Consider the following 27,910-nt stretch of genomic DNA (forward strand, 5'->3'; position numbering starts at 1 on the left):
TACGGGGAAGATATACAAAACGGGGAGACATTACCAATTTATATCTTATAGAGTTGTTGTAGTCTACAAATGAATAGCGTGTCTCTTATGGCTATTCTCAGCCATGCCCAGTGACTATGAACTCTTTTCAGCAAAGCTATCAGTTTGATGTTTCACTCTACTACACACACCCAAGGTTACCAAAACTGTATTGCACGAAGAAAAATAGTATCGCTTCTTAAATCTAAATATTTTTTGCAAAACTCATTTCCCTAAACTTATTTGCTCAAAGGTCCTTTTATATATGTTCATTTAGGCTTTGACTCCAGGAAGCTTGGTATCTGTATTCCAACCCCTGGCCCACCAGCAAGGCTGGCTCAACAGTTCTATGACTCTGTGGCTAACCAACCATCTCCAGTCTATAAAACTAAGAAGAGTGAGGAAAGGGGTGGGTTGGGAGGGAAGAGTGAGAATGCTGAAAGGGGTGACATTGATCAAGATGCATTATGCTCATAAACTGCTTGGTTGAATGGCAAAGGAAAAAATAAAGCACGTAGTAATACTTCACAGAGGGAGAGAGAGAAAGAGAGAGAGAAAGAGACAGCAGTTAGAGAGGTCAGAGAGTTAGAATTATTTGAACAGAGCTACCCTGTGAGTCCTAGAAGCAGGACCCAATCCTTAAATAAGCGATTTTAGTAGGATCCTGTACAGAATTTGTGGTGTACAGAGTAGAAAAGAAATCTCAAGGGGGTGAGTAGCAATGTCAGTGAAAGGTGGGAGCTTACTGGCATCTAATGGGTAGACACCAAGGATATTGCTGAACATCCTACATGACCCAAGCTACACCTGGGCAACAAATAAATTATCCTACTCAACATGTCAACAGTGAAAAGGTGGAGAAATCCCTTCTAAAGGGTAGGGAACACTGAAGGTTGGTTTGTTGTTGTTTTTTTTAACACATGACTCAAATATCTAAGGGTTAACAGAAAAGCTGGTTGTTTGGTGCCAAGCAAGAGAAGCTATGGCATTGAAAAAAGCCTGTGCAGCCACCCACTGAATGGACAAAGGAGGCATGTCTGTTCTGCATGGACTAGATGTGAGCCAAGCACAGAAGAATCTAGGGTTGTCCTACCTAGAATCACCTAGTAACTCCATTAGTGGTGCTGGAGCACACCCTCTGGCGTCCTCTGGATAGAAGAAGGAGAACAAGAGACCGGGAGGGATAAGCATTTGCCCGCAAGATGATTGCAGTGAGAGATTCCCAGTGGGAAATAAGCACAAAAGTGCTCCAAAAGAGGAGCCAGCTCGAACATTCATCAGGCCCCATGACAGGCCATGCTAAAGTCAAGGAAGGCTTTCCACGATTCTTGGCCTGTCTGCCTTTAATCCCTGACTACTCTTCTCTTCTGACTGGTGGATTTTCCTCCATCTTGACCTTTCACCTACCTATCTTCCCTTCTAATCCCTCAAACTCTTTCCTCAGGACACCGGGCTTCTCCTCACATCTCTCCTCTGCTTGAGTCTAGCCACCCCTCAATGTGTGTTTCCCAGATGTGCCAAACACTAATGCATCCAACATTGCACTTAGCAAGCTGGAAGATTGGTGCTTAAAGTACAAAGAGGAAGGCCCAAGAGGCGTGAGTTCCCTTCCACAGCAGGCAGCTGGCATGCAAATGGACAACTGTAAATGAAGGGGGGCTCCTACCTAGAAATAGACATTTTTGTTACTTAAAAAATTGGCATTTGGGGAACTAGATCCTGGCTTAATTTTAGCTGACAAAACACTGCAATTATTTCTGTCTAAAAAATTCAGCCAAAAGGCAGAAGCAAGCACAAGCTTCATAGGAATGGCTTAAACTGGTGAGCAGTTTAAAAACAAAACGAAATACAAACAAACAAAGATTAATTTGGGAATACAATCCGCCAGTCTGACTCTCTCAGTCTAATAGCTGTTTGTGTTTTCATCCTATTTATTCTTTACCCAGGTGAAAATTTCAGTGTCTTCACAATCATGAGACAGAAGAATGGGGGACTAGACGCAATCACCGTCGATCAAACTTGGATACCACATTATGAGATATGAACTCTAAGAGAAACTATTCAAAGGAAGTGAGGGGTACATGATTTTTATGGAGGTCTCTGGTAAACAAAGTATCTTTGTCCGTCGAGGTCAAAATCAGAAAAACTCACCTAGACAGACCATAAGCTTAGCAATGGTGAAGTAATAGCGCATGCTCTGTTACCTGTGGGAGCCTTGGTATTGGCCTTCCTGCTCTCCTGGGTCCCTTTCTGGGCCCACACATGGACCTTGTACTCCATGCCTGGCCTCAGGCCTGTCAGGATGGTGCTGGTCTTCTCTTTCCCCACTGGAGCCTCCTTTGTTTCTCCATCAGCAGAGGTGTAGCTCACCACATACCTGTCGATGCTGGCCTGCACAGGCTCCCAGGAGACACTGATCGTATTCTCTGTCACCTGGTCAGTCACCAAGTTTTTGGGACTGTCAATATCTGAAAAGAAAATGTTTGGGAAATCCTAAGCTCTGACAGTGCGAGCCACACCCACTACCCCAGTGCCACAACTTCACTGTTATAATTCATGGCTTTCACCTCCCTAAAGTGTCTTCTTAGAAGGACGTGGCATATCAAGACTATCAATTGCATATCTGCTCTGATGTCAGTTAAGTAAGTAATTTGCCATTTTACCAAAAGTTATTTATTGGCAACACTCTAGAAGGATTATCACAAATAATGCCCAACCAGTTCCTAAACACATCTCGGCTGAGCCTGCTATAAACACTGTACCCATACCCATATTCTCCCTCTGGAGATCAAGTGATTTCATGAGCAGCTCGCAGCTGTCAAGGGAGGAATATCCCACTGAGGTCATTCCTGAAGCTCACTGGCAGTCTCACATCATTAAGATTCTAACTGCAAGCCAACCACCGGTGGCTCACGCTGGTAATCCTAGCTACTCAGGAGGCTGAGATCTGAGCATCGCAGTTCAAAGCCAGCCCGGGCAGAAAAGTCTGTGAGACTCTTATCCCCAACAAACCACCAGAAAACCAGAAGTGGCGCTGTGACACAAAGAGGTAGAGCACTAGCCTTGAGCAAAATAGTTCAGGGACAGTACCAGGCCCTGAGTTCAAGCCACACCACAGACCAAAACATTTAGGCCTTTGATATCCTATACACAATCCCCAAGCTCAAAATTCAATTCCAGTTAACCATCTCTGTCTAGTTACCTGTGGGGGCCTTGGTATTGGCCTTCTTGCTTTCTCTATCCCCTTTCTGAGCCCACACGTAGACTTTGTACTCCACGCCTGGCCTCAGGCCTGTGAGGATGGTGCTGCTCTTCTCCTTGTCCACTGGAACCTCCCTGGTCTCGCCGTCGATAGAGGTGTAGCTCACCACATACCTGTCAATGTCAGCCTCCACTGGATCCCAGGAGACACTGGCGGTGTTCTCTGTTACCCGGTCAGTCACCAGGTTGGCAGGGCTGTCAAGTTCTTGAAGAAAGATATAAAAGGAGAAGATAGCTGAAAGTTTCTGAAAGACTAGCACGAACACAGCCAAAATAAGGAACTCAATACATTTGAGTCAGCTATTATGCCAATGGTTGAGAGAACTTAAAGGTTTTCATTAAACAACTGGTCAAAAAGTCAATGAACTTAATGAGTAAAGTTTTCAGATCCAGCTCACTTTTAGAAGGACTCTGTGAACTTTACCCACAAGTTGCTTTTGGATTAAAAAGAACTTGTCTCTACATACTAATTTTTCCTCTAGCCTGGATTTATATAATATACTCCTAATTCCTTTTACCTGAAAGCAAATGTATTTCAATAATTGTTTCCATCTGCTCCAGTATGTTCTTTGGGAAAAAAATATCCTATGAGTAGGAGCTGTCACGTTATTTCTATGTAAAATATCATGTCTCTGGTGAGGAACCAGGAGAGTTTTAAATTAATGCTTGTGGCCTGACCTAGAAGAAAAATCTTACTTGTAGAATCTCCCTGAGTCTCTAGATGGGTAAACTGGGTTAGAGCATGGTCCCCACCATTCCTCACTTGGGACAGGCTGTGTAATGTAAGTCATTGTCTCCTCACCTCCACAAGGACGGAAACATCAGTACCGCCCACCTCCATCACCAGCTAGGGGGAATACTAAGTGACACTGCACAGTGCATGTTTATACGTTATTACCAAAGAGGTATGAATGATCATTTTCTCCTCAAAAGAGCAAACCCTTAGCAAGTCCAAACCCAAGCAACTTGGTAGATAGAAATGATGCCTTTATTACCATGTTTTAAAAATAATCTCCTTAGAGCCAGGCTCTAAGTGGCTCACGCCTGTAATCCTAGCTACTCAGGAGATTGAGATCTGAGGACCATGGTTCAAAGCCAGTCCAGACCAGAAAGTCTGTGAGATTCTTATCTCTAACGACTCAAAAAACAAACAAACAAAAAAAGCCAGAAGTGGAGCTGTGACTCAAGTGGTAGAGCTCTAGCTTTGACCAAAAAAAAATTGAAAAAGCTCAGGGACAGTGCCTAGGCCCTGAGTTCAGGCTCTAAGACCAATGTGTACACGCACATGTTTGCACACAACACCCATACACACACACACACACACACACACACACACACACATATACACAAACAAATTAAGTTTAAGTCAGTTCCTTGTAAAGCTGAACTTCCTGAGAAGCAAATGCATTTCAAACCTGCACACCTCCTCTTGCCAGGCATGGTAAACCAGCTCAGTACCATGTACAGCCACATGCAAAGACTGGTCTTAGAGAGTACGGAGTCAGCCAGACACCAGTTACTCCTAGTTACTCAGGAGGCTGAGATCTGAGGATCGTGGTTCTAAGCCAGCCTGGGCAGAAAAGTCTGTGAGACTCTTATTGTCAATAAACCACTCAGAAAGAGCTAGAAGTGCTGCCTTGGCTCAAGTGGTAGAGCTCTAGCCCTGAGCACAAAGAGGCTTAGAGACAGCACCCAGACCCTTGAGTTTAAGCCCCAGGATCAGTAAAAACAAACAAACAAACAAAAACAGAACACGCTTCACGTAAGGACAAATGACCTAGCTCCTGGGACTCTGAGCTGACAATAACACTCTAGCCTCAACCTACCTTACTGTACCACCTATCCATCTGCCCACCTGCCCACCATGAACAATACTTAAAAAGGTCTACCCTGCCCCATTAGTCTCCCTGAAATTTTTGCATATGCTACTTCCACTGCTAATGGCGGGAGTTCCATTCAGGTGTCACCTCCTCTGACAACCCGATGGGTATCTACTTATTAGGTCCCCACAGCGCCAAGAAAATTTGGTATTTGTAGTACATAACTCACTGTATTTTATGTTTTTCATGGTCTTCTCTAATCAGAGGACTATGAATACCATTGAAGTAGGGAGACCAGGTCTGGCCAGTGCCATCTTGGCCACATGATGGATGATAGGGTCTGGCATCTTGTCTTCATGGTGGGAGAAGGTAAAGCCCTCACCTCCCAGGTGATGGCCTTGCCTGAATCCCTGGAGGCAGAGGGGAGCCCTTGGCTGATAGGCTACTGAACCTGTCAGTCCGGTGCCTAGGACTGGGAGTTTCCTGTGCCCTGCCCCCATCCCAGACCCCATTTAGGCCCAGACCAGCACTGGGGGCCATTACACCATGCCACATGTCTCTGTGTTAGCGTCCTGTCTCCTGTCTTCTGGCCTCTCTACAGTCACCTGGCCTCCCACTTCAGCTCTCCATTGGAGCTGAATTGGTTGATTGGCATTGGTTTTGTTCTTTCTTTCCTCTCTGGCCTGTTTCCTAACTGTATAAAGTGTATTTGCAGACTGCAGACCTTTGTAGCAATTGGCTGCCTGCAGACAACTAGTGCTCCAATAAAGACTCCAAGGTTCGACCTCTCAAAATGTGGCTTCTCCGGGCTGGGAAGGTGGCTCAGTGGTAGAGCGCTTGCCTTGCATGCATGAGGCCCTGGGTTCCAATCCTCAGCACCACATCAGCAGAAAAAACCAGAAGTGGTGCTGTGGTTCAAATGGTAGAGTGCTAGCCTTGAGCTGAAGAGCTGAGGGACAGCGCCCAGGCCCAGAGTTCAAGCCCCATGACCGACAAAATAAAAATAAGAATGAAATGTGGCTTCTCCACTTTTCACTTTACAACACCATATAGACAAGGACCACGAACTTTGCCTTCATCCTCCCAGAGTTCAGCTCCATGCCTAACCACCTCCCCTCCAGTGGCAATACCGCACCCAAACTCACCACAACTCCCTCTTCCTTTAATCCAGCTCCCGCTGTCTGTTATTGTTCCTTTGTTTGTGGATACTGGGGATTGAACCCAAGTCCTTTGCCAATTGAGCTAGGTCTTTACCACTTTGTGCTTGCTTTTGAAACAGGATCACACTAACTCCCTATACTGACCTTGAACTCACGATCTTTCTGCCTCCAGAGTAGGTGGGATTCTAGCTACATACTCAAAAACAAGAAAATTAGAAAGTGTTACTTCGCTCTGATAGGGTTGAATTCCAGCTCAAATAAGTATCCCCTTGTATATGAAATAAAAAGTCTAGTTCTTTCCATTTGTGGTTAAAGGGGGGGGGGGGGGGGGGGGAAATCCATAATTGTGAAATCCAAAATTGCTTTTGCAAGTATCCTCTACCCCTGCACACAAAACTGCGATGCCAGCGACCTCAGATGCACCACATCCATCTTCTCCCTGCCCTGAAGGAGCCTGGCGTGTCTTCCTCTTCTGTTACCTGTGAGCGCTTTGGTGTCCGCCTTCTTGCTCCCCTGGTTGCCCCTCTCAGCCCACACAAAGACTTTGTACGCCTCTCCGGGCTTCAGGCCGGTCAAGACAGTGCTGCTCTGGTCCTTGGGTACCGCCTTTTCCTTGGCTTCCCCGTCTGGAGCGATGTAGCGTACCACATACTTGTCTATGTCAGCCCTCACGGGCTTCCAGGACACTGCCGCTGAGTCTTCTGTCACTTGATTAGTGACCACATTTGTTGGACCATCAATTTCTTCATAAAGAAACACAAGAGGAGAAAAAAATGGCGGGTCAACATCATGGATGCTTTAAATCTAATTTGTGTGACCTAATTCAGTAGTCTACATAATACAAGCTGGTAGGGGAGGTGGGGGTAACTGGCTTCCGTTTAAACCCTACATTGGGACACGCAATCCATTTTTGAATTACTTGAACCCATTAGGGGAAACTCTTAGATTGAACCCTGGGAAGGATAATTCCTTCAAAGTGTTTGCCTTAGGTACCCAGATTGAATTCCTGAAATTCCTCTTCCAATCAAAACTTCTAGCCAGGTTCTGGCAGCTTATGCCTATAATCTTAGCTACTCAAGAGGCTGAAATCTGAGGATCAGAAGTTTGAAGCCAGACTGGTAGGAAAGTCTGTGAGACTCTTATCTCCAATTAACCACCTGAAAACTGGAAGTGGACCTGTGGCTCAAAGTGGTAGAGTGCTAATCTCGAGCAAAAAAGCTCAGGGAAAGTGCCAAGGCCCTGAACTCAAGCCCTACAACCACCACCACCAACACCAACACCAACAAAATCCTTCTCCTGTAGCGTCCTTCCAAACTACAGTTTCTAGATCTGGCACTTTATAAAGTCCCTTTCTATTTCCAAAGAAAAATTTTCAAAGCATAGTTCATTTGTTTCACAACTCATTGTGCATCTATTACATGCCAGGGAATGTAATGCCATTTTGCAGTAATTAATAAAATCCATGCCAACCCAGGACAATATGCCAGTCATATCATAGATGTACATGTAGTTCCCAATAATACAGCCTCAGTTCTTGATCTTAGAAATCCATTGCTAACCCTTGGGGTTTTCAGACTTGATCAGCACTGAGCAGGTACTCAGTACCTGCCAGAGATTCCACTTTAGAGGGGCTCTGCATCTCTGGTTTTGTTTGTTTTGTTGTGCTTTTGTGGGTTTTTGTTGTGCCAGTCTTGGGACTTGAACTCAGGCCCTGGGCATGGTCCCTGAGCTTTTGTGTGGAAGGCTAGCACTCCACCACTTCAACCACAGCTCTACTTCTGGGCTTTTGGTGGTTAATTGAGATGATAAGAGTACTCATGGGGGCTGGGAATGTGGCTTAGTGGTAGAGTGCTTGCCTAGCATGCAGAAGCCCTGGGTTGGATTCTTCAGTAACACATAAACAGAAAAGGTGAGAAGTAGTGCTGTGGCTCAAGTGGTACAGTGTTAGCCTTGAGCAAAAGAAGCTCAGGGACAGTGCCCAGCCCTGAGTTCAAACCCCAGGACTGACAAAGAAAAAAAAAGAGTATTCATGTACTTTCCGATGCAGGCTGGCTTTAGAGTATGGTTCTCAGATCTCAGCGTCCTGATTAGCTAGGATTACAGCTGTGAGCCACCTATCCCAGCACATCTCTGATTTTTGTTCTTTTTTTCCATCTCCCTCACCCTCATCTCTGTCTTTCTGTCTCTCTCTGTCTCTCTCTCTACCCCCTCACCCCTGTTTTGTTTGAAGTTTGAGTTTGTTTTTTTTGTGTTTGTTTGTTTGGGAAGTGCAAGGGTTTAAATTCAGGACCTTGTGCTTGCTTGGCTTGCTTTCTCAGCTGGCATTTTACCACTTGAGCCATATCTCCACATTGCCTTTTACTAGTTATTATGGAGATGGAATGTCATGGACTTTTCTGCCCAGACTGGCCTCAAACCACAATCCTCTGTATCTCAGCTTCCTGAGTCACTAGAATTTCAGGCATGAGCAACTGGCCTTAGCTTTTTTGACATTTTTTGTTTGTTTTGTTTTTGTTTTTCCACAGGGTCTTGCTATGTAGCCAAGACTAACCTCAAACTCACATTCCCCTGCCTCACCTTCTGAAATGCTGAGGTTACTGGTATATGCCAACATGCCCAGCTGTCTACTTTAAAAAACAGCAACAACAACAACAAGCTGGGCGTGATAGCACAAGCCTGAAACCCAGCAGTTTAGAGGCTAAGGAAAGAGATCACTAGCTCAAGGCTGGGCTGGAGTATGGGCCAATATTCTTTCCTTTCTAGCACAGCACATAGTTCTGTGTTATACCACTGTATCCTAAGTACCACTATCATCAATCAGTTCTTATGAAGCCACTACTGATACTGATCATAGTTTGTAAGTAAACTGAAGTATGCTGTGAGAAGTTATTATAATCTGAAATCCAGCAGCAGTAGAATTTGAGAGACAAATGAGGAAAGAAAATGGTCCTGGCCTGTGGCCTCTGGAACACTGAGTATCCCTTGCTGATAAACGGCCACATTCTGTGAGGAGAATGAGCAGGCTCGTAGAGCATGTTCAGGAGAAAACATGCGTAACAATAAGGATTCCCTCCCTACCCTTTTGTCCTCTCTGCATAAGAAATAATTCTGCATTTTCTAAGGGAGGGATGTGGCGAGCCCTCCAAAGGCCCTCTCTCCATCTGGGGAAATTAGGAATGAACTGGGACTAGAAAAGTAAGACTACAAGAACATCCTCACTAACCGGGCATGGGTGGCTCACGCTTGTCATCCTAGCTACTCCAGACGCTGAGATCTGAGGAGCATGGTTTGAAGCCAGCCCAGGCAGGAAAGTCCATGAGACTTATCTCCAATAAACAACACAGAAAAAGTTGGAAGTGGTTCTGTGGCTCAAGTGGTAGAGCACTAGCCTTGAGCTGAAGAGCTGAGGGACGGTGCCCAGGTCCAGAGTTCAAGCCCCAGGACCAACCAAACCAAAAACAAAAACAAAAAAGGAAAAAGAGATGGTCTCTAAGTTCCTAAAAGATCTCTGCCCATTTCCAACAAAGGCATGAATATCCCTCCTCTATATTAGCCTAGTTCTCTCCTTTATTAATCATATTTTAGATTTGTAGCCCATCAACTCCTCAGAGCTGAGAAGCTGACTTGTAAGACAAAGTTCCCAATTCTCTCCTCTTTGGCCAGTGAGGAAAGCCACTCTCTCACAGTACTCTTCGCTCAGATGCTGGTTTATCCTTGGGATGGGCTTTCCTGGCCTGGGTTTGGTAAGAGTAGAGCCAGAAAAAAGGCTTCTTGGCTGTGAATAGGAACTAAATATAGAACATAGCATGCCAGAGTTGTAGGAGACTTGGGAGTTTAGCCCAGAAAGGAGTTGTGACTTCTCCAAGCTCACAGAGCCAATTAGATTCAGAGCAGCCTAGAACTTAGAGCTCTTTGCTCCTTTCCAATGCCCTTTCTCTTAACTGCTTCATTGCTTAAGCCATAAAGAGTCTCTTCACTGTTCTCCGTGGTCATTCTCAGCCTGTAACAAGGATAGTAGCCAAATGCTGAGGTACAAGAAAAGGAGAGCACAATATGATATGGCAGATTGCTAGAAAAGGTCACCTCTGTGAGACAAAACCTCCCCCTCTACCAAGAATGTCAGGGCCATTAAGTACTTTTTCCAGTAGCTGCAGTGGCCTGCCTCCAACTTCCTCTTCACCATACACCTGCAACTTCCTACTTTCCAGACGTTGGCAGCTCTGGTAGAACTTTCTCAAGCCATTCAAAGTCAGAGAGATTCAAGGCAAGATTTGTAAGATTTCGTAGGCCACCATTGAGTACCTATGTTAGAATACTAGTAAGCCTTGTTCAAAGAGATGGAAATTGCAAAACCTGATTATTCCACATTCATGGTGGTCACCTGTGAATTGATCTGTTGAGCAGTAGAAAAATGATGTCAAATGCAAACTCTACAGGGATATGAGGCTGAGGGTCATGATGGATCTACACCACCCATCTGAAGGTGAGTTCACAGAACAGGTCCCTCCTGTGCTTCTGCCTCTTGTGGTCATGTTTGCATAGACCTCCGTAGCCATCTTTCCATAATGGCCACAATGGAAAGTGACCAATCCCTCTTGCTGCTATTCTTCTCTGCTTCTACTTCTAGAAAAGTTCTTGATTTGGATTTGGATCCAAGTGGCAGCTCAGCCACTCATTTGTTCACCCTAAGTGTCTTAAACTTGGTAAGCATTCATTTTCCCATATGTAAAATGGCAATAACAATACTTAGGTTACTGGAGTTTTGGGGGCAAGAACTCCAGCTCCAAGAGATGCAAAAGAGAAAGCCTGGCACCCATCCCAATATGCCAATTAGAGAGATGAGTAGTAATAAAAGGCAAAGAAAGCAGATTTAATTGAATGTAGCCACGCTGGGAAGGACAGTTAGAGGAGTTCATTGTCCCCAAGCCAGTCTTCAAAAGGTACAGACATGCTTATGTAAGGAAGGGACAGGACACATGCATAGTTAAGCAGACTCAGTCAGATGGTGATATTCAGGATCTTTATCTCAGGATTGGTCAGGAAGGTCTGGTCACTGGGAAGAAAGTCACTGGTGCCTGGGGATGGAGGCAGATTTGACTCTTGTCAAAAGATGTTCATCCAACAGACCTGGTATTTCTGGAATCCAAGGAAACGGCAGGACAGAATGACTCAGAGCAAAAGAGAAAGATGAAAAATGGAGGCAGAGATGCTAAGTTTTTGTCCTGCTTTTTGTTATTTGTTGGACATTTGGCAAGCCCAAGTAGTGAGTCAGTGCTTTTAGCAAAAGCAATTTCTAAGAACTTGTTATGCTTGCAATACTATTATAAGGCCCAGAAGTTTCACAGCAGTTACTCAAATTATGGAGGTTGTTGTTATTTTTCACCCACAGTGTTCGGTTGGATGATTGTACATTAGTTCTGAACGTTGACAGTTCAACTTGGAACATGAAGGAGCCTGGAAAGGGACATGCTGGGTGGAGACCAGCTCATTGCCTCTTGGTTAGGGTCAGCCTTCCTTTCTTTTTCTTTTTGCAAAGGGTCTCACTGGGTAGCCCAGACTGGTCTTGAACTCTCCATCCTTCTCACTTGGGGTAGACAGATGGGGAAGGAAATGGGTGCAGGATCACATTTGGGTACATTCTGCCAAACATCCCAATTTAATAGTTCTAAATAGTTTCCTTTGAGAGTGCATTATTGCTTTATGGTTGATTCTGTCTTAAATACACTCTGCTAAAGATGCCTCTAGGTGTGACCACCCATGCATTCTTTGTGGGACCAAGGATTTGCCATCCATCTCCCCAACATTCCTGCCTCAGCCCTTCCAGTATGAGGAAGACAGGCCTGTACCACCAAGCCCTGGCTTGGTCTGCCATGTAAGGTGAAGTCTAGGCCCATCCCTTCTGAAGACATTCGCCAGCCTCAGCTCCCAGCTCTTGAACTTGACCCACTTCTGAAGCTGTGCCTTTCAAGGAGGCATTCCACACTTTAATGGATTGGAGGAGAATTTTCTGTTAGCCCTTTCTTTTCCATTGATATTAGGTTGATAAAAGAAAAATCCTGAGATATCCTCAATTAAATTACAAAGGCTGAAGGTTAGAGGGTAAGGGATGAGGGAAGTTGATCAGCTAACAGCTGCGGGCGAACAAAAATAAGACTGCGTCAGTTGGATGTATCTAGAAACCTTGACTCCAATTCCAGCTCCCTCACTTCAGGGACCACCATGCCCAATCTACTTATAAACTTTCAGCACTGTTAACCCGCCAGGAAGCGACAAGCACTTCTTATGGCTAGCCTTTCTAACTCAAAGCTTTCCCTGCTTGGCATAATCTCATGCCTTTTATCTACAATCAATGTAAAGAAATTATGCTTTCCTTCCCCAAACTGCCTAAAATTACCCTTGGCTCTAGGCCCCTCAGGCATATTTCCAATTGCCTAGCTGCTGGTAGTAGTTAGAGGAACTTGTCCAAGGACCAGCTCTGTCCTTCTGGCTAGCAGCTGTAACAGCTCAATAAACTTTTATTTACATATCCTTCTGTCTCAAGGGTTTTGATTTAACAAGTTCCACTGAGTGACTGGTTAAATGGAAAATCCTGAACTGTGTCCTTATCCCTGAATGTGCTTATACTATTCTTAAATTCCACTGCCTTTTTCCATCTTGTGAAATGCAAAAAAAGAAGAAAAAAAACCTTTGGAGAAAACAGACCCTGTTTTCTATTAAATTAATGAACAGTCTAGACAGGTTTGACAATATTTTTTTACCTTAGAAATTACAGTATCTTTTCATTTTATGTGAGTAGAACACACAGACTTATTTGCAGTCCAATAAAAATATCTCATCCAGCTTTGAGAATATATAATTTGACAATAAAAACACTTCCTGGGTGCTAGTATTTTACTTGGAATAATGTACTTGAAAGGTTAACTAGCAACTCAAGGCTGCATAGCAATTAAATGCTCTGGAAACTCACGTAGAGATGGCATCTCATATGGGCATTGAGGCTTCAGTTGAGAAGCCTGGGTATAGCAGAGCCCAGAAGGATGGATGACGTTATCACTGTGCAGCAGCTGAGATGGTGAGTTCAATTCTCACCCCATAGCATCCTCACTCATCCAACTAGCCATTTCTAGCACTGAGCTGTGAAGAACTAAATTACTTTTTTTTTTGTTTGGTCAATCCTGGGGCTTGAACTCATGGCCTGGGCACTGACCTTGAGCTTCTTTTGCTCAAGGCTAACACTCTACCACTTGAGCCACAGCACCTCTTCCAGCTTTTTCTGTATGTGTGGTACTGAGGAATCAAACCCAAGGCTTCATGCATGCTAGACAAGCACTCTACCACTGAGCCACATTCCCAGCCTAGACCTAAATCACTTTGAAAGACTGACTCAGATTCAAAGATCCCTCCTTCGCTGGCTCTAAGCATGAGACTCCACCTGTTCCACTGTAGTCTAGATTACAGCTCCATCCTGAGTAGGCAGGAGGCACAGATTTATTTCAAGAGGTTCACAATTCAACTTAAGCTAATTGAAGTCATAGGTATGCTTTCCGATTACTTTCTGATTGATCAATTACAAATTACTGATTTTCAGAATTTTGTCATAAATTTTCTCAATATGCAAATTCTAACTCTACCCACACCAGGGTCTTTAACATCTCCTGACATTTCACTGCAGACTGCCAGAGTGTAGACCTCAGGGGGGGAAAAATACAATTCCAATAAGAAACACCATTATAGTTCACTTGTCCCTAGGTAATTTGGAGTTGTGTGCCTAGCTCAAAGATAAAAAACAACTTAGAAGAATAACCCCATGATTGAAACAACTAAAATAAATAGAAATATGTCAGAATTCTGTCCTTTTCCTTAACTCTGAGGTCCTGGAGAAGATTTTCTATGGCAAGAGAGATTTGAAAAAGGAGTTTGCCTCCTCTCCTTTGACCCCCTCCCTGTGTAGCTGTCTCTATATGAAGGGACGAAAACGCCACGCATGAATGCCAGAATTTTACCCACACAAGAGTCAGCTATGAGAAATAAGAGAGTGCAAACATCGTTAAATATCCACAGTGCCACCAAGTAGCTCTTACCAGTCCTGCCGTTCAGGAGAATCGGCTTGCCTTCCAGCCCGCCTCTCATGGGAAAAACTGTGATCTTATAGTCTGTCCCAGGCTTCAGACCTAAAAACAAGCAGGGAGTGTGGATGCGAGGACAGGCTCCAGAGCCCTACAACCAGCCCTGTTCACCTTTGGATCTCTCTTGTGAGGGCGAGATGGGTACTATTCTCTCTGCACAAGACTAACAGTCTAGGCGGAGGAAGAGCTGCAGGGTTGGAACATGAGGGCTCGTGGAAGGGTTCCTGGTCAGGAGAGGGCTGGAACAGGTGGCATGAAGTCCAGGAACCTGCTGTCTCTGGCTGGGCCATCTAGCACTTACTTTCCAGATTTAGTCTTAGCCTCCATGATTTCCTGCTTCTAACAATCAATCTTCTCTCACTACTTTCTATCTCCTCATTGTAACTATTAGGAATAATCTTTCTAGATTCCCCTCCCCCCCTCTTTCCTTTTCCTTTGTCTCTTGCATGAAGTGTGAACGGTGGTTCTTCATAGCACTAATATCCAGGCTCCAGCGGCAAACGGGAAACAAACGCCAGCATGAGAGATGCTTGCTCTCAAGAAAGAATCGGAAGAGTGGAGAGCAGGAGGGTTTGCCATGAAGCCAGCCAGCCGCCAGGTCCCTCATTCACCCCAGCGCGCTCCACAGCCCTGTGCCTAACTGGGTATTCACCACTGCATGTTACTTCTCTTAAAGAGGTCCCTGAATATGCATAGACTTCCCAGAATCCCCTTTTCTGAATTCCAGCTCAGGCATCTGAGCCAGGTGATCCAGGGAGTCCCCACCTCAGGCCCAACATAACCTTACACACACACACACACACACACACACACACACACACACCTCCAAATGGAATGTCTGCACATCATCAAATCCATCCTAAGACAAGAGAGTGCACTGACTAGAGAGGACATTTTGGAATGTCTCAGTGGAGTGCTCTGGGATGTCTGGGAGTGTCTGAAGGCCTTCCAAGTAGGCTCCATATAGGACAGTTTTGGAGTTCAAGTGTGATTTCTAAGGCTTAGGACGCAGTGCACACCCCCACTACCCCAGCATCCACAGCAAGCCCCTCGCCTTCCCAGGGCTAGCTCTTACCCGTGATGTCATATCGACTCTTGGGGTCGCGGCTCTTGGGCACATTCACCTCGGCCACCTCCTGGCCTGTCAAGGGGCCATACTGCAGCTTGAAGTAGTCCACGTCCGTCAGGGGGTTCTCCCACTCCACGTCCAGGGAGGTCTCAGTCTCTTCTGTCACCCAGGCAGTGCCTACCACAGCGAGATCTAGGCAGGGGACACAGAGGGTAAGAGAAAGCCATGGAGAGCTGCGGTCCCACAGGTCTGAAACCGGCCATTGGGTGCCAAGTCAGCTGCTCTTCTTGACACTCTGAGAGCTGGTTTTGGCCCAGGACATAGTCCTTAACAAGGGACTTAGAGCTGCCCATATAGGAACTCTCTGTTAGTCTTCAGATTTTCCACAGAGGGTAGTCTGTCTTCCTAGGAAGCCTCTGTTCCTCCCCTTCTCCCCTGCAAGTCCTGGCAGGTTACGCTACCTTGCTAATTAAACTCTGGCCAAGTCTCTCAGGCCCGTATCCACACAGCCCAGCTCGAGGCCCAGCTAGTCTACACTACTGCTCCCCCTTTGGCTGGCTATGGAGTCCCCATCCTCAGAAGAGACTTCTAAGCCTTTCCACGTAAAGTTGAGGAAATGCATTTCAATTTCTTTTAGTATGTTTACGCTGTAACTAGTTCCTTCTTCCACTTTCCAAATTATAGCCCTTGACTCTCAAATTCTTCTATATGAATTAACCCAAGGCAAATCTATAAAGTAGGTGTTTTTGTTTTTCTTTTGACTGGTACCATGGCTTGAATTCAGGGCCTTGAATTTGCTTGGCTTGCTTGCTCAAAGCTGGAGCTCTACCACTTGAGCCATGCCTCCAGCACGGCTTTTGTGCTGATGAACTGGGGGTGGAGTCTCAAGGACTTTTCTCCCCAGGCTGGCTTCAAACTGCAATTCTCTGACAGCTAGGACTACAGCCATGAGCCACTGGCACTTAACTAAAGGGAGTGCATTTTAACTTGGTCTTTCTATGTATCCTTCCTGTGGTACTCATGCTGCTTTACCTTGTCCTAGAAGGAGTTACAAAAGGAGTTACCACATGACTTTGCTCACAGTAAAGTACTTAGGTTAAATGTTCGCTCTTCCTTCCACTTGGAAAGGAAGGGGTCACTGATAGTGCCTTAAGGGAAGAACCTTTGGAGGGTGACTGGGGTCTCTGGGGAGCACTTCAAATGCCACCGGCTAGATCTCAGACTGATAGAGCCTGTCCTTCAAGTCTGGATTAGGGAAGGTAAGTTCCTCAGATTCTCAGCCTTGCGTCGGTGGGTGGAGACCTTTTTATCCAATGCCAGTGGGCCATTTGTGGGACAGGGAGCACTCGCACAGGCAGGGTATGACTTGGTGATCTCCAGGCGCTTGCGATCTGAGCACCTTGTGGATAAAGAGCCTCTCAGAGCCATTCGTCTGTCCCCTCACCTCCAGCTTCCACCTGACAGAACCCTGGCTTCTGTTTTAGACTCTTCTCAAAGATGAAATTCAAGAGTAGAGTAGCAAAGGTGACTCAAGGATCGTGCAATGAGTCCTGCAAGGCTTCAGAGAACATGGAGGGATTCACAAATGAAAAGGCAAGGGCTTGGTAAGAATGCTCCGATTGGGCTGGGAAGGTGGCTCAGTGGTAGAGCGCTTGCCTTGCATGCATGAGGCCCTGAGTTCGATTCCTCAGCACCACATAAGCAAAAAGAAAAAAGCCGGAAGTGGAGCTGTGGCTCAAGTAGTAGAGCGCTAGCCTTGAGCTGAAGAGCTGAGGGACAGCGCCCAGGCCCAGAGTTCAGGCCCCACGACAGGACCCAAAAAAAAAAAAATCCTCAAAGAATGCTCCGATTATGGGGATGCATACTGCTTGGTCTGAGCTATCCTTGACGGGCAGGAAAGATTGTATTTAACGTGGCTAGGATTAGACAGAATGACAAGCTTCACACTAGAGAGGTTTTATAGGTCTTTCATCCAAGACATCAAGAAGAGTTGCTAAGACTCTCAGAACAGGTGTCCCTGTCTTCCCCTCAGAGATTGGACACTCGCCTATCTGTAGAAAGATGCAATCACCAACAAGAGCAGCTAACCTGGCCTGGTTCTCACCGCTGTTTGCTATTGTCCCATGGACACAAAGCATCTCACAGAATATTAGTATCAAGACAAAACAAGGCCATTCTAAGGCCTTATCTATCCCCAGACACAAACAGGATTACAGCTCACACAGGTGACAGAGCACCCCCACTTCTGACTCGAACACATGGCTTCTTCTTTCCAATCACAGCTCTAGCCTCCCTCTAGTGTGTCTTCTTGCTAGAAATGGTTCGTGAAGATCGCCAACCACAGAATTATCCCCATTTCTGAGAGCATCCGATCCAAAGCAAAACTGTGCTTTCCTTAAGCTTCTCCTGAATTATCTAGCCCAAGTCCGAAATCTATAACATGTCCTTTCTTTCACTCTGTTATTGCCATACCACGCCTTTTTCCACGTGTGCCTCTTCCCATACTGAAAGGAAGGGCATACCGACCCGGTTCAACTACGGGGCTTTTTCTAGCATTTTGGGCTGGAGGGTGCTGACAAAGGCAATCACAAATGGTGCCAAGCCTCCACTGCCAAGCCTCTTTTGACACTTTTCAACACTGTCCTATCCTAGCCCACCATTTTCTCACAATTAAAAAAAGACAGCCATATGTTTCTGCAGTGACCACTGTAAGTCCATATTCCACCCCCCCCCCCCCCCATCAGCCTCTTCCTCAAGGACTTTAGGCCAAAAAGGGGTCGATGTGGGGCATTTTTTTGTTTTTTTAATCATGTACCTGGCACATGGTAAGTCCTTAGCCACTAGATGTCTTCACACCCTTGAAAATTTAAGCTGTTTTAAGAGTTTTCATGGGGAAATAAGGATTTTCTAAGTTGTTACTTAGAAAATCCACCAAGCAGTTACTTCTAGGGGCAAGCTCCTAAAAGGAGGGGAAAATTGTTCATGCTGATATTGAACTCATAAACTTCCTGCTTCAATCTCCCAAGTGTCAGGACTACAGAGGTATGTCAACATGGCTCAAACTTTTTTGTTTGTTTGTTTTCACCTAAAGGCCTTCGGAACAATGTACAAAGAATGAATAAAATGGCATCACTTTGAATCATTCTTTTATTTATTTTTTCCTGATTCCAGGGACTTGGATTCAGGGGCCTTATACTTACTAACAGCTGGCACCCAGCATTTAGTTTTTTGTTCTGATTGACTAGAGATGGAGTCTTATAGAATGTTCAGCATGGAGCTAGCTTTAAACTCTGATCTTCAAAGTCTCAGTCTCTTGAATAACCAGGACTCTCATTATAAAACTATATGGTCTTGACAGCTACCTTTAAGTGAAAGTAAATAGATGATTTACTTTTGAACGCAGGCTAGCTAACCTCAAACTGAGTAAGCTTGGGAAAATGGCCACCTCTATGTCTTCATAAACAACTTTTCCCATCTGAGCCCTCTCTTCCCTGCGGAGAAGCATCTAATTGTTACAGATGGCTTCGGAAGCTTCCCACACATCCTGACCTGAATTTGCTGAATGGCCTTGGAGACTCGGTGAAGGGATAGGACACAGGCATATGCTTTGCTTGTGTGTGACAGTGGGGCCACCAAAGGGACACAGAAGGCCTCCTTGAGTCTCCATCTAGATGCTGGCCACCCTTGGCTTTGAGGACCCGTTAAGCAGGAAACAAGGAGAAGGGAGAGACAACTGGAGACTTCTCCAGAATCGAAGGTGGCTACAGCTCTGGCTTTCAAACCCCAAAGTGGGGCAACAGACCACGCTATACATAGAAGGGTATTTGGGGCCTCTCCTGGAGCCCTCTGGGCATCGGGCCCACCTTACCTGTGGTGGCCAGCAGATGCTGTGGACTGCTGGCTGTGTCTTTCTTCACGTTGCGCAGGGTGACGATGTACTTGGTGCCAGGCATCAAGCCGGGAATCTCGTAGGTGTGCTGCTCCTTGGGCACTTGGATCTGCTTGAGGGAGGGCTCCTCCCCCAGGGGATAGTAGCTGAGCAGGTAGTGGTCCACGTCACTGGTGGGCTCCCAGCTCACCAGCAGGGAATGCTCGGTGCTCTTGAGCAGCTGCAGGCCCTGAGGTGCCACCACTGCGTGCAGAAGAGAACAGGTGTGGAAAGGACAAGGTGTGGGGGGAGGGGGGGGACACTCCTAGCCTGTGAACTCAACCCCAGGATGGTAGGCCTGGGGGAGGAAGACTTAGGTAGGTATATGTGGACACCCTCCCAGGAGGAAGTTAGTAAGTTATAGTTAGGAGTTAATACCCCCACCACCCTGCATGCGTGCATGCACACACACAGCCATTAGATCCCCAGTCAAACCCATGGCCTTCACACCCCAGGTCCCCACACCAGCCGTGTGCACACACACACACACACACACACACACACACACACACACACACACGCACACAGAGCCATTAGATTCCCCAGTCAAACCCACGGCCTTCACACCCCAGGTCCCCACACCAGCCGTGCACACACACTCACACACACACACACACACACACACACACAGCCATTAGGCCTTCACACCCCAGGCCCCCACACCAGCCGTGCACACACACTCACACACACACACACACACACACACACACAGCCATTAGGCCTTCACACCCCAGGCCCCCACACCAGCCGTGCACACACACACACACACACACACACACACACACACATACACACACACACAGAGCCATTAGATCCCCAGTCAAACCCACGGCCTTCACACCCCAGACCCCCACACCAGCCATGCACACACACTCACACACACACACACACAGCCATTAGGCCTTCACACCCCAGGCCCCCACACCAGCCGTGCACACACACACACACACAGAGCCATTAGATCCCCAGTCAAGCCCACGGCCTTCACACCCCAGGCCCCCACACCAGCAGCAGCAGCCGCGTTAGCAAATCCGGCTGGACCCATGAGGCCACGCCCCACGGACGGAGGCCCAGAGACGTGCTCTAGGGGTCCCCACGTGCTCCTTGGTCGCCCCCCACCCAGCCTGGAGACCCGGGGGTGCCAGGCAGGTGCCCCAGGCGCATGCGCGCTGCGGCCTCACCCTGGGCGCAGTCGAGGCCCGTGAAGCCCGGCTCGCAGTAGCACTCGCCGGTGTCGCAGAAGCCGTGGCCGCTGCAGTCGCCGGGGCAGCGCCGCTCGCTGCAGTCCTCCGACGTGAAGTCGTCGTGGCACTGGCAGACGCCGCGCACGCACGCGCCGTGGCCGCTGCACGCGCCGGGGCAGGCCGGGTAGGCGCAGTCGGCGCCCGCGAAGGGCTCGTCGCACTCGCAGCGCCCGTCCACGCAGCGCCCGTGGCCGCTGCACGCCCCGGGGCACGCGGGCCGCTCGCAGGCCGCGCCCTCCCAGCCCGGCGCGCACTGGCAGCTGCACGTGTCCGGGAGGAAGCGCCCGTGGCCGCTGCAGTGGCGGCCCACGTCTGGGAAGGAGGGAGGAGGGAGGGAGGGAGGGAGGGGAGGAGGGAAGGGAGGAGGGAAGGAAGGAGGGAAGGAGAGAGGGAGGGAAGGAGGGAAGGAGAGAGGGAGGGAAGGAGAGAGGGAGGGAGGGAAGGAGGGAGGGAAGGAGGGAGAGAGAGGGAGGGAGGGAGGGAAGGAGGGAAGGAAGGAGGGAAGGAGAGAGGGAGGGAAGGAGGGAGGGAAGGAGGGAGGGAGGGACGGAGGGAGGAGGGAGGGGGAGGGAGGGAAGGAAGGAGGGAAGGAGAGAGGGAGGGAAGGAGGGAGGGAGGGAGAGAGGGAGGGAAGGAAGGAAGGAAGGAGGGAGAGAGGGAGGGAAGGAAGGAGGGAGGGAGGGAGGGAGAGAAGGAAGGAGGGAGGGAGGGAGGGAAAGAGGAAAAGGAGGGAGGGAGGGAAAGAGGGAGGGAGGGAAGGAAGGAGAAAGGGAGAGAAGGAAGGAGGGAAAGAGGGAGGGAGGGAAGGAGGGAGGAAGGAAAGAAGGAAGGAGGAAGGGAGGAAGGAAAGAAGGAGGGAGGGAGGGGAAGGGAGGGAGGGATGGAGAGAGGGAGGGAAGAAGGGAAGAAAGCAGGAAGGAAACAATAGGAAATGGTGGGTTTGGTTTTTTTTTTCCTTTCTTGAAAACTGGGCGGAGGGGGGCGGGGGTCAGGCCTGTAATCCTAGCCACTCAGGAAGCTGCCATCTGAGGATCATGGTTTGAAGCCAGCCCAGAGGCAGCAAAGTCTCAGAAACTCTTATTGCCAATTAACCAACATAAAAAGCTTGGCAATGGAGCTGTGGCTCGAGGGCTACAACACCACACCAGTCTTTTGTTTGTTTGTTTTTGTTGGCCGTGGGGCTTGAACTCTGGGCCTGGGCGCTGTCCCTCAGCTCTTCAGCTCAAGGCGAGCGCTCTACCACTTGAGCTACAGCCCCACTTCCGGTTTTCTGGTGGTTTATTGGAGATAGGAGTCTCACGGTCTCTCCTGCCCGGGCTGGCTTTGAACCGCGATCCTCAGATCTCAGCCTCCTGAGTAGCTAGGATTACAGGCGTGAGCCACCAGCGCCTGGCTTTGTTTGGTTTTTTTTTTAACTGTATTTTTTTTGTCTTTTCTTTTTTGGTACTGGGGATCGAACCCAGGACGTTGCACTTGCTAGGCAAACGCTTTGCCACTGAGCTACATCCCAGCCCGCCACACCAGTCTTGATCAGGAATGAAAAGCTTAAGGGAAGGCATCTGGTTTTTGTTGTTTTGTTTGTGCCTTATCCTGGCGCTGTCCCTGAGCTCTTTGTGTTCAAGGTAAGCCAGTGACCGCTTGAGACACTCCTCACTTAGGGCTTTTTGTGCTTAACTAGAGATCAGAGTCTGGTGGACTTTTCTGCCAGGGCTGCCTTCCAACTGATTCTCAGCTCTCCTCTGCCTCTGAGCAGCTAGGGTTATAGGAAGATTGGTGATTCCTGCGCTTGTTGGTTTTGTTTGTTTTTGTTTTTGGATGATGAGTAAGGGAAACTGGGTGTCTGAGCTTTTCTGCTGAACCAAAGCCTCTGACTTGTAAGATCTAATGTTTCTCCCTTCTCTGCCTAAAAAGCTGCACTGAATCCTTCTCCCGTTCCTTTCTTGGGCGAATCCCCAGCTTCCTTCCTGTGGGTGGTGGCAATTACTTAATGCTTTTCCATGAAAGGCTTTAAGTGCTCCATTTGGGCAGGAGGGGGAAGGGCTCCTAGGAAAGGTGGTTGAGATCCAGGCAGGTAGGAGTTTATCTTTTCCTACCGGCAGAGCTGGACCTAGCAAGGTCCTGTCCTTGAAGCCTGGAGAAGTGGACCTCCAGAAGCTAAAGAAGAGCTCGTCTGGATTATGGGCATAGGGCTGGACCAAGGCGTCTAACCAGGCCTCTTCCTGACCCTGTCCAGCAAGAGTCAGCTGAAGGGCAGCCACTCACTGAACGCCCTCTTCCGTCCTTTCTGCTTCTCAGAATGTACCTTCTTCCCTTCCGAGGGGTGTTTCCAAAGCTGGGGTCTGTCAGGGGATAGTTCCAGGCTGGTTTCTTCCTGGCAGTGTCCCTGGCACCTGCTTCTGTATCAGGCATTTAGGAAAGGTTCTTACTAATAGCAGTTCTTTCAGACAGAAACATCTGTGCCACCTGCCTCCGTCTGGGGAATTTAGGCTTTTAAAAGACACAAGAGCTCATAGAATTCACAAACTGTATAGACCATGATAATGACAGTTTGCCTTGTGAAAGTTAAATGTGTGTGTGACTCTAAGTATCACTATTCCACTGTGAAATAGGTGAAATTTATGTAATCACCTATCTCAATTAAAAGTGAGGGAAGGGAAGGGTTAAGAGAGATGGGTGACAGTGTTGTCAGACACTTTGTACTCATGTACTTGTAGAATGGGAACTTCTTTGTGCAACTACTTAAATATAATTAAAATAAATGAATAAATAAATTTTTTTAAAAGACACAAGAACTGGAGAGATGACCTCTAGAGGTAGAGTCTCTGCCTAGCTAAGCATAAAGCCCGAGTTTCAAACCCGGTACTGAGGGGGGTGGGGGCGGGGGGCAGAAGAAATGTCACTATTTGCAAAATCAAATAATCAAACTGTAGTCCTTTATGACTCATAAAAGTGATAGTTTCCTGAATATAAACTATGTACCAGGAATCCAATTATACCAACTCTAGTCTTCAAAACGGTATTGGTTGATAGAACGATTTCCCTTAGACAGATGAGGCACCTGAAGGAATCGGCCTAAAGTCAGATGTGGCCCTCTTTTTCCTCTGTGTCCACCAGCTCCCCTTTGAGTAGAAATAGTGTCCTCCACTAAATGACCCCCAGGACTGTTCCCAGAGCAGCAGTAACCACTAAGGCATTGCTGCCCAAGTTTCTAGCTGCCCTTGGAGCTGGTACCAATAATCAATTAGCAGGGATGCACCACCAGGCACAGAAAACCCAGAGTGAGTGGTGGGGGCAGACCAGAATCACAGAGTGTTCATAAGGAGCACCTGACACGTAACAGAGGCTCAGTACGTGTTTGCTGAATGAATACGCAATGGCAAGCTCACCTGCAGCCCCGAGGCAGCAGCGCTGAGCACTGCACTGCTCCCTCATCTCTGCCATCTCTTCCTCCAGCTTCTTCACCCGGGCCAGGAGGTCCTGGACACTGTCTGCCAAGTCACAGTCTTTCTGTGGTGTCTGAAGGCGAATGTTGTGCCTGAAGATGAAATTCTGTTCTTCCCCAGCCTCCCCCAGGGCCATGAGTGAGGCCCCATCATCGCTGAGGGACTGCGGGTCGGCCTCCACCTGGATCAGGGCAGACTTGGGAACATCGATCTTGTATGTGTGGCTCACAGTGACCTGCTGATCCTTGCTGCTGCAGCCCTGAGGCTCCGGGGTGGCTGGGGCAGAGGTCACCAGGAGCACAGAGCCCAGCAGGAGCCCCAAAGGGAAGCTGAGTGTCCCCTGGACACCCATCCGTGGAGAGAGGGGGAACAGATGCTCCACGAAGCCTAGACCCAAAGGGAAAAGACACAGAAGAAAACCATGAGACTTGTGGAGGGAGATGGGCATTTCTACCAGACTTTAACTGTCCACTGGAGGTTGAAAAAGGAGCAGAAAGAAGAGTCCATCCTTTATTTCCTGAGGATCCAAGCTCAGAATGCCCTGCCCTGCCACAGTCTATGCTTATACTGCTTGCTACACTACCCGGTTACCTTCTCCTCCCTTTCCAATCTAGGCTCGTCTGCACTTCATTTTTGTTTTTATTATTATCTATTTTGTCTGCACTTCCTTTTTATTTTTATTATTATCTTTAAGTAGTTGTACAAAGGAGTTGCCATTTGCCAGAGCAGTTTATGATACAGGATATCTTGATCAATGTCACCCCTTCCAACTTTCTCACCCATCCCTTCCCTACCCACCCTTCCTTCACTCCTTTCTAAGACCGGAACTGGAAGTCAGTACCTGATGCTTTAGCTCATTGGCTAGCGCGCTACCAACTGAGCCATGCCTTCTTAATTTTGTAGGATCTACATGGAGCAACCCTATTGTGTTGAAGGCCTACTGTCCAGGCTTTGGTCACACACGCACACCCACTCTCTCTAGTCTTTACAGCAGCCCTAATATTCTTTCTTCATAATACCAATAATTATTGAGATCAGTAACAATTGATTTCCCCTAGAGTGCTTGCTATAAAAGAAGCACTGTTCTAAGTGTTTCACATTTACTAATTCATACAATGCTGCATATGAACCTGGGGAACAGAAGACTTCCTTATGAATAAAAATAACTTATTCACCAAGGCCTCTTTACTGCCTCTCCCCCATCTCACCCCAGCTGGAAGCCTGCTCTTGCTCCTAAGCAGTTGGAGAGAACTAGTCCCTCCCTCTTGGTCTCCTGCTTTCGTCCCTCTTGTACACAGCTTTTCTCTTCATTAGACTGTAAGCTTCTGAGGGACAGGATCCAAGGTGGCTTCATCTGGGGGTCGTTGGGAGGCAGGAGCACAGAGTCACGGGCTGAGGGGTGCTGTCACTACCCTCAGACCCATCTCTGTAAAGGTGGCGGGCCAGGCATCCCAGGCCAGGCAGGCCTGAAATGCTGCTGCTCAGCCACCAGGAGGCAGCATCGTCACCACTGCCTCATTCCTCAGCCCAATTCCTTGGTTTCTTTCCCCTGCCCCTTGCTGATCACTGACAGTGAGGCCCTAAATTCAAACCCCAGGAACAGCAAGAAAATACATAATAAAATAATAGTAATGTAATAATATTAAATAGTAAATGTTAGTTGTCAGATTGCAGGACGTGCCAGGCATTGGTAAGGTGCATAGATCCTCATAACCACTGGTCAACAGTGCTGTGTGGCCAGGCGCCGGTGGCTCACGCTTGTAATCCTAGCTACTCAGGAGGCTGAGCTCAGAGGATCTCGGTTCAAAGCCAGCCTGGGCAGGAAAGTCCATGAGACTCTTATCTCCAATAAACCACCACTCAGAAAACTGGAAGTGGCGCTGTGGCTCAAGTGGTAGTGTCAAGTGTCCTTGAGTTGAAGAGCTGAGGGACAGCGCCCAGGCCCAGAGTTCAAGCCCCATGACTCACACACCACACACACACACACACACACACACACACACACACACACACACACACACACACAGTGCTGTGTGAAGCCACGGTTACTCTCCTCAGTGGGGAAGGAAACTCAGTCTTGAGAGGCAAAGCCTCTTACCAGGTGTTGCCCTACCAGGAAGTGGCAGAGTCAGAATTCCAACCCAGATCCATATGATCACAATCTGTGCTTGGTCTTCCTTAATAGGACCTTCTGATACAAAGCTACAGGCGTTTAAAGAAGAGGCTTGTCCCTAGCCATTCCCTTGTCTGTGCAGATTAACTATACACTGCACCCAAGTATGTGCCACTACCCAGAACTAAACAGAAATGCACCTATTTATTTTATTGAGACATAATATTTGTGCAGCAGTATCATATAATGCATGCATATCATGTGTAATGACCAAACCAAAGTATGAGCACTTCTGTCTCTTCAAACCTTAACCATTTTTGTGCTGGGACTTTCCTACTCTTCTTTCCAGTTACTCTGTGTGTGTGTGAATGTGAGAGAAACAGACAGACAGACAGACAGAGACAGGCATTCATATTACATTACTCCGTCTTGGCTCTTTCAGTCATCCACAGCATGGATTCTTGATAGGAATGATGTGCTGTAGCTTTTCTGTGTGCTACCTTGCACACGCTAACCTCGCACACTACAGATGGGACTGGGAAGGGTCGGGGACGTTTCTTATCATCTAGGGATTTGAACAGTGGACAATCAGTGTCCACGCCCTTTACAGAGAGTTGCGCTAGTGGAAGTTTAGGGTAACTAGGAGGTGGCACACAGAGTCCAGAGTCTGACTCTGACCAGGAGGAATTTACAGGTTCTTGGGGGACACCTCAGTGGGAGAGGCAAGACTAGATCAATGACAGACAAGGTTCTGTGGGATGGGGGGAGTGGGTGGGGGAGTTGGTGGGGGGAGTACAAGGAAACAGTTCATCAGGGGTACCCCACCCCACGGCAGGAAGAACTCACAAAGGGGCACCAGACTAGCAGCAGCAGCAGTTGCCATTGCCAGGCATTCAGTAAGATGATGGCAGTACAACGTTCCCCGCCCAGCAGTGGTGTCCATTTTCTCCTGTCCTTGACCACCACTCCTCACGAGCAGCATGGATGTGGCCGGAGGCCCACTGTGCCTGTCGGTGGATTCCAGCCTTCGCCTGCATGGATGTGGCCTAGAGGGGGACTGGTGTTCTGACAGGGCAAATGATTTGCCTTCAGAACAGTGATTCCAGGACCAAAGCAAGCAGAAAGCTTTGGGGCTCTGTGTGGGACTTTGGTGAGAGGATAGAGGAAGTGGGGGAGCTGGTGAAATTGCTATTTTAAAGAGTGCTTCCCAGGGCTGGGAAGGTGGCTCAGTGGGAGAGCACTTGCCTTGCATGCATGAGGCCCTGGGTTCGATTCCTCAGCACCGCATAAGCAGAAATAAAAAGTTGGAAGTGGTGCTGTGGCTCAAGAGGTAGAGCGCTAGCCTTGAGCTGAAGAGCTGAGGGACAGCGCCCAGGCCCAGAGTTCAGGCCCCAAGACCAACAACAACAACAACAACAAAAAGAGTGCTTTCCAATGAGAAGACAATCACACAGCCAATTTTCTACTTGTTATTCAAGCTGGGAACAGAGAGACAGAGACCCAGAGAGCATAGTGCTACTGATTATGCAACTAATGAACACAAGATCTCAGAAACAAACCCAGGTGTCCAGTCCCTGGCCTGGACCCCTGAACCCATGAGCAACCTCAGTCTCCAAAGCACAGTAGCATGAGTGTTTCCACTGTTCAAAATCCTCTTCCCTCGCAGCAACAGAGCCAGGAAAGCCCCAATTTCGCTGCCTTTTCCCACCACGGCTCACTCTCAGCCCA

The 27,910-nt window shown here is 47.8% G+C and overlaps 1 protein-coding gene across 1 annotated transcript in view; it reads right to left on the reverse strand.

Moving 5' to 3' along the window:
* Tnn (tenascin N) overlaps window positions 1–24,421 on the reverse strand; it is a 61,474-nt gene extending 37,053 nt beyond the window's left edge. Inside the window, exons 1-8 of the mRNA XM_042674254.1 lie at window positions 24,013–24,421; window positions 20,564–20,938; window positions 19,323–19,586; window positions 15,461–15,646; window positions 14,341–14,430; window positions 6,739–7,002; window positions 3,221–3,484; window positions 2,223–2,486 (exon numbers count right to left, since the gene is read on the reverse strand). Of these exons, the coding sequence (XP_042530188.1) occupies window positions 2,223–2,486; window positions 3,221–3,484; window positions 6,739–7,002; window positions 14,341–14,430; window positions 15,461–15,646; window positions 19,323–19,586; window positions 20,564–20,938; window positions 24,013–24,421 (2,116 nt within the window). The remainder of the gene's footprint in view (window positions 1–2,222; window positions 2,487–3,220; window positions 3,485–6,738; window positions 7,003–14,340; window positions 14,431–15,460; window positions 15,647–19,322; window positions 19,587–20,563; window positions 20,939–24,012) is intronic.
* Between the last annotated feature and the right edge of the window lie 3,489 nt (window positions 24,422–27,910).

This window comes from Dipodomys spectabilis, unplaced genomic scaffold, assembly GCF_019054845.1.
Source record: "Dipodomys spectabilis isolate Male_0828 unplaced genomic scaffold, ASM1905484v1 ptg000019l, whole genome shotgun sequence".
In the NCBI taxonomy this organism is placed as follows: Eukaryota; Metazoa; Chordata; class Mammalia; order Rodentia; family Heteromyidae; genus Dipodomys; species Dipodomys spectabilis.